The 12,710-nt window shown below is 34.2% G+C and overlaps 1 protein-coding gene and 1 non-coding gene across 2 annotated transcripts; one reads left to right on the top strand and one right to left on the bottom strand.

Moving 5' to 3' along the window:
• Positions 1–216: 216 nt before the first annotated feature.
• LOC106391814 lies at positions 217–1,521 on the top strand. Its single transcript, XM_013832530.3, has one exon. The coding sequence runs from the start codon at positions 487–489 to the stop codon at positions 1,297–1,299; it is 813 nt and encodes a 270-aa protein (XP_013687984.1). The 5' UTR covers positions 217–486; the 3' UTR covers positions 1,300–1,521.
• Positions 1,522–12,206: 10,685 nt separating this feature from the next.
• LOC125589438 lies at positions 12,207–12,313 on the bottom strand. The gene has a single exon (XR_007325632.1). It is a non-coding gene; the product is annotated as a small nucleolar RNA R71 (small nucleolar RNA).
• Positions 12,314–12,710: the final 397 nt, after the last annotated feature.

The following is a 12,710-nucleotide window of genomic DNA, read 5'->3' as shown; positions in this document are numbered from 1 at the left end:
ATAGAATGCTAAAAACAGTTAAAATGTTGAAATGTGTATCTACCAAAGAACCCTAACAAAATTATATTTTTTCTATCAAAATTTCCATGGATGATGTATACAACTAAGTAAATATGTTTTTTTTAATCTAAAAGAAATACATAAAAGAATTATTGTAGTGGAGAAAAAAAAAAGGTACAAAGTGAGGAACCAACATGTAACCTTTTTTGGCCCATGCATGTGAATATGTAGCAAGAGACACGCTTCTCTGTCCCCTCTTCTATTACCATTTTTATTCCTTTCTTTTCCAGTTTCTCACCCGAAAAAATCCTTTTAATTATTTTCGTATTTTGACTACTATTATTAAATATCAAAACTTCTTCTTTATTCACCTATAAAAATATAAATTAAAATCTAATCCTTCCTATAGTTCCGCCTTCCCTTCTTCTCAAAACTTCTCTCCACGTCTCTCTCTTTATTCTGCAGAAGCATTCAACAACTCTCACGATGATGGCGGTGGATCTTCTATCGGAAAACTCTAACATGAGTCCAAGAATCTCCTTCTCTCGTGACTTTTGCCAATCCGATGCAATACCGGTCGAGAAACGTCCGTTACGATCATCGTCGAACTCCAAACCGTCGAGTCTCAATTCAAGCGTCGATTTCGATTTCTGCATTCCCGGCGGCGTAACTTCCGGCGAAAGCTTCGACCAAGGCTCTTGGTCCGCCGACGAGCTCTTCCGCAACGGTAAAATCTTACCGACCGAAATCAAGAAGAAGAAACCCGAATCGCCACCGCCCGAGAAACGCAATCCGGGTAAAAAAGTATCCGATACCGGTCCACCCGAACCGTCTAAACCGGATACTAGAAAACCGAGAAAACCTGTTGAAGAAGAGGAAGATGACGTCGTCATAACGGAGGAGAAACCAAGTACGAAGTCGTTTTGGGGGTTTAAGAGAAGCAGCAGCTTAAACTGCGGGAGTAGTTACGGACGGAGTTTATGTCCGTTACCGTTACTAAACCGGAGCAATTCGACCGGTTCGACTTCCAGTAAACCGAAACAGAGCTCGAGGAAACACACAACAGAGCATATAAAGCTACAACAATCGTCATCGTTATCATCTTCGTCTTCGTGTTCATCGAGTAACAGTAGCTTTCAGAAACCGCCATTGAAGAAGAATTATGGAGGCTACAGTTACGGAAGCCATGGAAGTGGAACTAGAGTGAGTCCGGTTATAAATATGGTTCCGTCCGGGAACTTGTTTGGTTTAGGTTCTATATTCTCTGGAAATGGAAAAGACAAGAATAAGAAGAGATAGGTTTGGTTCTGATTTGGTAAGAGAGATATTATTCCTGGGTTTACTGTTTGATCCTGCTTCTTCTTCTTTCTCTGAACTCTGAAGATTTCTGACAGTGTGTTTTGTGGGTCCTATTGCCAACTTCTTTGTGTCTTTTTTTTAGATTGTTGTGGTGTAATTGTTTTTTGTTTGATTTGTTAGTTTGTCCTTTATCAATGTTTAAATCTAGATTTTATATTTCAAGAGGCTGCTAATTTCAGATACACATCGTTCATGATTGGTAACGTCTTTACCTCCATCTCCAATCCAAATCAATCTCTCTCTTAACATTATTTGAAAAATGATTTAGGGTATCACCTAGGGCTGTTCAATATAATCAAACCGTACCAAACCAAATCAAAATAGTCAATATGGTTTTGGTATATACCATACAAACCGAATGGATGTGATTTTATAAAAACCATAGGATTTGAATATGGTTTGATTTATAACTGAATAAACCGAATAAAACGGAACAAAACCGATCAAAAGTACAAACATGTAAATATGTATATATTTTATAGCTGTGGATGAAAATCTATTTGTTATATAAATTAATTTTTTTGCTAATAACTATTACCATATATTTTTACAGTAATAAAGAAGCCCTAATTTATAAAACACTTGAACTATAGTTAAGTAACAATTCATCGCAACCGAGGTTTCTTATTTTCTTAGTTTTCTTTTTTGATTTTTTTTTTCGTTTTATTTTAGCATTAACTAAATTGAAATAAAGATTAAAAATTTGATAGACAACAATTAGTGGAATTTGTTCACAACTTTTTTCTTATCTATAAACGAACAGAGTTTCATGTTGAATCTAAGAAACATGACTTTGGTGAAACACTAAATATGGAAGAATATAAAAACATTTCTTTCGTGCTTTGTGTTTCTGTTTTATTTTTTATTTTTAATTTCAAAATTTTGAACTTGATTTTACTTCTAGATTTGATTATTTTATTAGATGGAAGAAACATTTTTTCTTTCTTTTATTTAAACACATAATATTATTTAATAAATGACTGACTCTAAAATTCATATATATGATCTCAAACTAAATGATTATGTTTTTGGTATAAAACTGAATAAACCAAAAACCGGCGGTATATAAACCGAACAGAACCAAAGTAAATATGGATTTAGAATGGTAGTTGTAGTTTACTAACCGGAAAAACGAAAAACCGAAAAAACCAAACCGATATCCGGATTAAACACCCCTACATCACCACATTTATTTTCATCACCACATTTATTTTCATCCAAAAAGATACATACATGACGCTTTAAACCCCTTTTTTAGTCATAGGTGACGTTAAAATTTATGCATAATTGTTTTTCTATAATAACAATCTTTGAAATATAGAATAAAAAATGGAGATTGCTATTTCTTCCTTTAAATATACAAAAATAGTAATCTCTATTTTATATAAAAAAAATAACAATGAGTTGGAGTGAATTTGTCTTTAAATGCTATCATAGAGGTAAAAATAGCAATAGGTTAGAAATGTATTACGAATTTTATTCACTCTGTTTCATTTTAGATGGAGTAGTATTTAAAGAATCATTTGTTGTAAAATAAGTTATGTTTTCAGATAAAAAAATTAATGATGTCTGATCTTTGTAACCAATTATACAATATTTCATATTTTATATTTGTTGGATTTGTTTTATTTAATAATAGTTTCATATAAACAAGATAAATTGTATAGAAGTTTGTACTTTGTGTGTGTGCATTTTTATCTTAAACATCATTTAAAGTGAAACAGATAAGAAGAGTATCTGACTCATTTTCTAATTTTTATCCGGGCTTGATTTATTTTCTTATAACCAAGAAATATGAGCATCATACTGAAACAACTTAATTAGTCAACTCCTTAAGGCTTTAATTAGTTTTATTGTTTCAAAAAAAAATATTTTCTTTGGAAAATTTGTGGATCAGGTTTCAACCGGCCGTGGCTTTCCAGGTTTTATTCTAAATTGTTTCATTCATTTGAATACATCAAAATTAGTGGTTGAAAGTATATAATAGAATATAAGTAAGAGAGAAAAGACTACCGAGTTGAACTGCATTACATCTACATTTGGTGGCATTGTAATTGAAAGAGAAAGACAAGTACGAACCAGACGTTTTAATTGAAAAGATAATCTTGGTTGAATTTTCAATTTTGCCGCACAAGGTATATAGATAACCTTGACCTAGTTGACTTAGTTTATTACTAAACTAGCTTTAGTAATTTAATAGTGACTAATTAATGATAAATCTTGTAATAAAACAATAATAGAGTTCTCAAATACAATTAGAAAGTGCGACAAGACAAGTGACAGGTAAACAATTCTCTTTCGAGCTTGTCCTATTCCGTTCCCTTTTGAATATTTCTCACATGGTGTGTATTACCAATTAATGTGAATTATCACTAAAGCAACGCAAAGGAAAAAAAAAGGAAGATAAATAATTGACGTGATAACTACTTTTCCTCTTATCATTCCGTGTAAAGTTACGCTTAAGGTCGTGCCAATTATTCCTTTATTATATTTACTTTCTTTTAAAAGAAATTATTCAGATGTCAAAAAAAAAAAAAAAAAAAGAAAAGAAATTATTCCTTTACTGTTTCTACGTTTTATTCTCACTATTTTATGGTCTAAACTTTTTCTTAGGGTAAAATTAACGGTTTAAATTTGCTAAAACGGAATATAAATTTAAAACTTTACCGGTCTTAGAGCATCTCCAATGTAAAATACCATTTTTTCTTCCAAAATGGAGTAAAAGTGAAAATGAAGTAAAATTGATCCAATCCTACTTTATTTCCCACTCTATAATGGAGTGATGAACAAACAAAAAAATAGATTACTCCATTTATGGAGTAAACTTTATTATGGAGTGAGATATGAGGTTGGGTTGGAGCATTCTTTACTCCATAATCACTTTTACTCCATTTTAGAGAAAAAATAGAGTAGGAATGGAGATGCCCTTACTAATCAATTTCACACAACTCATATCAAACCTTTTTTTTTTGTAATCGCTCGTATCAAACTTTGTTTTAATATTTCCAACAATGACATGTACCAATGTAAGGGCATTGACATAATACTTGTCTGTTATTGCATCAAAATAGTCACTGCAAGGGCATAAGATGTTATTAATTTTTGAGCCATTAACAAACGTTGCTTTTTCTGATTCACTCTTGAATACAGAATTTTTTTTATGTTGAATAAGCATTTAAATGTCTCAAGTAGCTCTATTGTAACTTTACTAGTTGTGCTGTAACATTATTGAAATTTAATGTTTGAAAAAACATTATTGGAAAAAGGGTTTTTCACAAGTTTGTAAGAAATTTGAGGAACTCATTTTTTAAACCGAGGATTTGGGACCTTAAGTATATGCAAGGGTTCATATGCAGACGTTACGTATTTGCAGTTTCTTAAAGCGATGTTGATCAGAGACTATTAAAACTCAAACTCCTTTTATATTTTCTATAAAGCAAAACTGATCTTCAATTATTTACAAAATTGGGATTTAGTTTACAGTGGTCCTATATTATAAAAGATGTAGACTGTAGTTATCATTGTGAAACTGTTATTAGATCACTTTTAAGACAAGGAAGGATGGATGACAATTATAATCCGCAAGATGTCAACCGCCACATGGTTGTAGGGTGTACTAAAAACACTTTAATTCTATTTTCTTCTGGTTGTCACTAATTTTTTTGCTTTTCTTTTCCGCTTTATTTTATATAAATTAGGTTTTCTAATGATAAATATGCTTACTATTTCTATTTGTTACTTTGTGTCCTTTCAATAAAATCCTTATACATGATAAGTTGTTTTGAACTTCTGTGTTACTTTGGGCCAAAAATAAGAGCAATTCCCTGCAATTAAAATGGTGCAATTAAAATGGTAAAGTTGATTTAACTGGTATCAAATAAATACGGAAAACACCACATGATTGTACGATAAAATGCTCCAATGTTGTTGTATGGTAGTTTTTGTAACTCACACTGACTGCGTTTACTAGTTAAAGCTTTTGGTTTTACACACTTTTTGTAATGAATATGTACTGTGTGTTGTATTGACTTACATCGTAGAGTATATATACAAAAGAATATCCTAACTAGCTAAGGAGAAGGAACTAAGTAGATAATTACAAGCATATTATATGTCATTATCGCTAGCTATGTATCATTAATATCTCTATCCTCCCCCCCCCCCCCCCCCCCCCCCCCCCCATGTACTGTGTCGCGAATTTGATGATAATCTCGTTCCATATGCTTCGTTCTTTCATGAAAAACAGGATTCGACAAAATAGATAGCAGATTTGTTGTTGCAAAATTGATGCATAGGCTCTTTGTGTTTAATTCCAAATGTTTCCAGAACTTGTTTGACCAACTTAAGCTCTCGTAACGCATAGGCCATTTATCTATATTCTTCTTCAGCGGAGGAGGCTGAGATGACGTCCTGCTTCTTAGTCTTCCACATTTCATGTGAGTTACCAAGAAGCACTACATAGGCACTTAGAGATCGCCGAGAGAGAGGACATGATCCCCAGTCAGCGTCACAAAAGGTTGTGACACATAAGTTAGAATCAGCATGGAGTAGTATACCTTGCGAGGGAGAGCCTTTAAGATAGCACACAACGCGTAAAGCGACATCTTAGTGGTCATGCAACGACTTTTCCATGAACTGAGACAGGATGTGGACGGAGTAGCACAATTCAAGGCGAGTAAAAGTGAGATATCAATCTTCCAACGAGACGTCGGTAAGCTTTGACATCAAATACATGTGCACCATCTGCTATTGCAAGCTCGTGATTATATCAAGTGCATACTTGCGATGAGAAAGGAAAATTCCTTCGCTACTACGAGCTACTTCGATACCAAGAAAATATTTCAACTTTCCAAAGTCCTTCATGTGGAAGCATTGACTGAGATAATTTTTGAATTTATGTAAAGTAGTCGTCAAGATAAATGAGAATGTGCAACTCAATTTTTTCATATAGGAATGAGAAGTGAGAATAGTCAGACCGACTTTACAAAAAGCCTCAGTAGAGTAAAGTGTTGCTCAATTTAGAGAACCAGCACCTAGATGCTTGCTTAAGGCCGTAGATGGATTTCCTTAGTCAGCCAAGTTTAGTAGGATCGGAACCTTGGAAACCAGGTGGTAGTCTCATTTAAAATTCTTCCTCTATGTCACCATGTAGAAAAACATTATGAACATCCATTTGATGGACTTCCCACTTCCTAGCAGCAACAATTTGAAGAAGAATACAGACTGTAGAAGGCTTAGCAACATGAAAAAAGGTTTCTTTATATTTGAGCCCCTCTTTCAGTTTGTTACCACAAGCAACTAAGTGAGATTTATCTCTATAGATTTTGCCATTGAAATGGTATTTGGTCTTCTAAATCACATGTTGTTGCACTTTTTGCCTGGAGGGAGAGTAGTAACCTCCCATGTTTAGTTTTGTATATGAGTGGCATGTTCCTCAGACATGGAATTACGTTAAACCTCATCCCTACTGCGTCATTGTAGGATCTTGGTTTGACAGATGAAGTAACAGCTGCAACAAAAGCCTTATGGCTAGCCGAGAAGGTCACATAAGAAATATAATTCGATAGAGGGTATGGAGTGTTACCTGGAGTCGTAGTAAAAATAGCATGGGCTGACACAATATCAGAACAAGCTAGTTAAGTTCAATTCATGCATTTGAATAATTCATAGTTCTGATTTTTGGCAACCTATTCATGAAATACAATTCTGGTTATGCAAAATAAATGGGTGAAAAGTCTCTGATCAGTACAACTAGGCCATAATTTTTTTTTAACAGACAGTCATTAACCTTTAGAGAGTTAGGCACTTAGGCTCTTCGAAAAAATAAACTCTGCTTTCCAAAAACATTAACAACACTGTCAATTACAAATACTTGAGAAATTAAAAGCCCATTTCCTTTGTATACTAGGATATTTGCTTTGCTTTTGGTTTAATTAATTTCTACTTTGTTTGCTTTTAAAGCTCAAGGAACAATCAAAACTTGTATCTAGTGGTTTGACTAAATGTTCATTAATGTTTTTTTTATCAACATTAATTAATGTTCTTACACGAGGAAGTATGAGTTTCAAGCCTCCGAAAAAGTAAAATTTTGAAAATTAATTGAGAAAAAAATTATAAAAGATATGCAGCATGGTGCAAACAGTACGTCGGACGTAGAATCTTTTTGTAATATTTTTCATAGTTATCCAGCGGTAAACTTCATTTATGAAAGGAACAAAGCATAGAGAAAGGCTAGTTGAGTTAAATGATCATTATATTATATGTTCATGACTAAACCAGAAAATAAAATTATTTTGCAACACCAACATAGAAACTTTAATCACTAAAATGCAGACTTTTGAATAGCTTAAAATGTTAGGTTGAGTTGTTTCACTGCTTCTATAGCACGAACTGAACAGAAAGCATGTGATCCAATCTTGCTTTTGACATAACTGTTTTGAGCTACTGGAGCTATCCACCTTAGATTGTGTTGTAGAATATCTTATACTGCAGGTGTTATGAAACCTAAACTAATATAAGTGAGAAAAGTTAACATATGCAATTATATTTTTGTTCTTAGAGAGTATTTTACGTTAACGAATGAGACTGAGATCATTTGATAATTAATGCGTTTAGCTTTTCTGCTTGTAAAGGTCGAGGAGAAGAAAATATACAGCAGAGTTTCACAACATTCCAATATATTTTCTGCTTCTCCTTTTGTTTTGAATTTTTTCGGTAAATAAGAAACCAATTCGTCAAAAAGTAACTCATGGGCATGGAAAAAATTTGATCCGCGAACCAAAGCTCAACATCTCTTCTGAATGCGCAAAGAAAAAATTAGGTGCATCACTTGTCTCTTTAAATGGGTTTCTCTTTCTCGTAAGCTGTTGTGGTCGTTTTTTTCTTTCTTTCTGAACACCAACGGTTGTGGTCGGCTATCACTACATATATATTAGTTTTGGCCTTTTTTCTTATTAGTTTATAGAACCAAAACTTAATTTGTATTGGCATTTGCAACAATAGGAAAAATGTAGATACACCAAAACTTTTTAAAATTTAGGAAATCACAATGGTTATCCAACCATAGCCTTTTTTTGAAACACATCCAACCAGAGCCTTGAATAGAATGGTGAGCAAAAAATATTTGAACATAATTGTGAATTAGGAAAAGTTTCAAGAGAATTTAAATCCTATTACAATTTACAATACTATTAACTACTCCATCCGTTCTACAAATATATATTTTTAGTATTTTCACACATATTAAGAAAAACACATTAAACTACCATAATAAATATATTGTTTTCTGTAATTTTCAATCTTCAATAACTTTTAACAATTCAATAAAGTCAATTAATTTTTTTTAAGTTTACAATTTTTCACAGAAAACACAAAAATATATCTTTCTGAAACAAACTTTTTTTCTAAAAAATCTATTATTAAGGAATGGATGCAGTATTTAATAATTCTCTGGTCACGTTATACAGTTTTTTATATGTAAATCACAACTAAAAGGTTTTAAGCTTTGGTGTTATTCATTTAAGATTTTAAATACTTTATTAAAATTCATTCTTATTGAAAACTAAATAGTTTTCTAAAAATTGCATGTAGATATATTTGAAATGAATTATAATGGGAGGGGGCGTGTAGACAATTTCTTTTTTTTTTCTCTCAAGGGTGATTTTGAAAACCCATTTCTGCATTTCTTCAATCTCGTCGATCTCTTTAGGGCCACTGGCATTTGTGTCGGTGGCTCTCCCCCCTTCATTAATTTGTTTTTCAATCATATAATTTCACGAAAATATAGTTGTGAGAGCAATCCAAAACAAAAGCATGAATATGTCTTCTTATAAGATTTGTTCCTTCCTTCACAAGAGTGCAATTAAATATTACTTTTGATATCTTTCAGCATTTATTGCTGAGTCCTTGTCAAATCAGACATATATTGTTCGTTTTGTTGTAGTTTCCGGTGGTTATCATAAGTGGGTGATGACTATCCGATGTTTAAAACAAATCTTATCGTATTTGTTACGGAAACAACGGCACCAGAGAAACCGTCGTGGATTCATGCAGAATATGATCTAGAGATAGAAGCAAGACGGAGAAGAAGAAAACACACGGTACAAGATGTAGTCTCCTTATTGTATGGCGATATTCATACAATCGTTGAAAATTGATTGTTCCAATTTTTATTTCTTACGGTTAAATCAATACATTGGATTCTAAACCGAAAAAATATATATATATATATATATCTAAATTGGAATGGGAACAATGTAATACAATAAAGAGAATCAATGTTTATAATGCGACAAAGATTTGATGATCGCAAGAAAACTAATAGATTTTTTACTCTATTAATCAAGACCTCTCAAAAAGATTCATCATAAGTTATTCTATGTGTTCTATCGTTTTATGTATCATTTTATTTGTTGTATTTTGTATTTGTGTAAAAAAAATGAAATGAATTATAATGAAGTAACATTAGGATTGTGTTCAAAAAAAAAGAAAAAGAAGTAACATTAGGACATTATATATGTTAAAAAGAAGTTTAAGTTATATTGCAGAGATTTTAAAATCTAAACTATTGAGCAAATACAACAAACACACTAAATCTTATATACAATTACAAAATCATTTTTACTGTTCGTTTAAAATATAAAAAATCACCATAATTTTAGCTTTCATCGTGATGTTTAGTCGAACGACAGCTCAAGAGAAAAGTACCAGGAATTATTGTTTTTCATGTTCGTCAAAATGTTACCTTTCACAAATAGTAAGATTTGCGTCAGTATTTTTCCCATTATGACAAATTCGAAACAACTTCTTTTGGTTTCCTTTAGAAATTGTCTTGACTTTGGTGTGTCAAACAGTTATGTTATTAACAATTTATAGCTAAACAAATATTGTTTATATTGACTGTATGTATATTCTTTTTTTTTACTGTATGTATATTTGATATGTGGTGTTTTTAATACCAATACATGTGCACTTTGAGCTCATTTTCAGTCATAATTCGTGTTTAATTTACATCATTCCAGGTTGGGAACAGGTGAAAGAGTAAAGGAGAGAGTTTCAGGAAGTCAGATGCTGTTTTGAAGGATTCAACATGGAACAGTCATTTAGAACAACCCAAGGGTTGCTCCAGAAGAGATCAAGCATTAGACTGTTCCCGATCGTTAAGGAAACTTCCTATTCTGGAGTTTGCCCTAGTTTTCGACTTTCTCTTTCTCTTATTCCCCTATCACCAGCGCCCCCCTATAAAAAGGGGAGGCTATCGTTTTCTTAAGAATACACACTAGTTTTTACAAAGAAACCTAGATTGCTTTTTGGATTCTACGCAACTTGTAAGGGAGAAGGCTCCATCTCTCATTCTCACGAGAAGATTACCCTGAACCCTTTGTCTTCTTACTTATTTTATATGCAATATTATTCAGAAATCTTGTCTGTGTCATCCTGCTTTATGATTGAGTAGTAGGCTAAGCTTGCTTAGGGTTGTAGGGTGTTAGCCGCATGAACTGAACACAAATAAGTGATCTCAACTATCTTCATTCATATTGATCTTACTGCCTGCATTGAACTGATCACTTAATGTTGGATCTATGATTTAATCCTCTAGCTAACCGTTAGGAGATGAGTCGACCTATATTGAATGAGCTTAGTATCCCTAATCAGCGAGAGTAGATATTAGGGTATTAAGTGAACTAATCAGATCTCGCATCTAAAGCTTGCTTTCGCGTCTTGTTCCAAGCGAGAGTTTAGGATTCAAGACCGACACGCATAGGGAACAAGATCACGATAGTGAGTTGTTCCAGCTGAGTGATCTGAGTTCTAGACCGCATTTCATCGCACTTGAATAGTTGTTCAGTTCTGCAATTAACATCCGATCATTAACCCTAAGCTAGCTTCATTTAAATTGAATTCAAATTACCTAGGCATTCTTGTTACTTTTGTCGCAATTAATTCTCAAAACCAACTTGTTTCTCAGCTTGATTTTAAACTCATAAGAGTAAAGAGTAAACTGGTCCTCTGGATTGAATCTCAAATACTATAATTACCACTGTTAACTTGACAGTAGCAAGGATTCATTTTTAGTGTATCAAGTTTTGGCGCCGTTGCGACGGGGACTAAGCTTTTACCTTTATTTTTCGGTTTAATATTTAGTCTGAGATATCTAACTTGCTTTACTTCTTTGTTGGAACAGATGATCCAAGTGCATGACCAGTAGACATACTCGGAGCAACGCACAAGGACCACTACATCAGCTGACTAACGAAGAACTCGCAAGATCAGAAAGACAGAACCGTCAACAGCCAAGAACAACCGACACCAACATGGGTGATCATGGCAATATGGATGACCTCACTGCTGCATTGGCACTCATTCAACAACAAATGCAGAATCAGCAACAGCAGATGCAGCAGATGCAGCAAACCATCCAGAATCAGCAACAAGCTGCACAAGAGCAAGCAGCCGAGAACGCTGCGCGAGAGGAGCGTGGTGCTCTTATTGGGGAGCGAAACCTTCCGAGGAATTTTGCTACTAACCGCTCTCCCATCAACCCTCCACCCTGTACTCGACAGGATTATGAGATCAAACCTGCTCTGATTGGTCTGGTACAGAAGAGCACATTCAGTGGCCTCACTTCAGACATACCAATGGACCACATAGAGGCCTTTGAGAGGATCTGCAATTTCTCTCGCTCAAATGGAGTGCCACCGGATTACGTCAAGTGCACGCTGTTCCCATTTTCTCTTGAAGGGAAAGCCGCACGTTGGCTGCAATCTCTCCCAACCGGTTCTCTAACCTCATGGGACCAGGTTCGATCAGCATTCCTGAGCCACTTCTACACAAAATCCAAAACCGCGGCTCTAAGGCATAGAATCTCCAACTTCAAGCAGAAATCTGATGAACCCTTTTATGAAGCTTGGGAGAGGTATAAAGAGTACCAGAGGGAATGTCCACACCACGGGTTTGATGACGATTACATATTGGAGGTGTTCTACGATGGAGTGAGCTATGAGTACCGGAACACCCTTGATTCCTCTAGTAACGGAGATTTCATGACTCAGACCACTCCTGGTGCATTCGCGCTGATCGAGAACATGGCTTCTAGTTCACTCAACAAGAACAAAGAGCATGATCGCTCTAAAAGTGTGAACAGCATAGACGATATAGCGGCGAAGATGGACCAACTGCTGAAGGGAAACCAGAGCCAGGTTTTCATAATGGAAGAAGCAACTCCTGAGAAAAATGCGGGGGATAAGGCGTTTGAAGCTGAGCAGGCAGGAGACGATCAGCAGGAAGTGAGTTACGTAAATGGACAAGGGTGGCAGCTGAAGAATTATCACCCAAACCCTAACGTAAGGAAC

The sequence above is a fragment of the Brassica napus genome, chromosome A2, assembly GCF_020379485.1.
Source record: "Brassica napus cultivar Da-Ae chromosome A2, Da-Ae, whole genome shotgun sequence".
In the NCBI taxonomy this organism is placed as follows: Eukaryota; Viridiplantae; Streptophyta; class Magnoliopsida; order Brassicales; family Brassicaceae; genus Brassica; species Brassica napus.
Note: the sequence above shows the minus strand (reverse complement) of the source record. Positions and strands in the feature narration are given on the sequence as shown.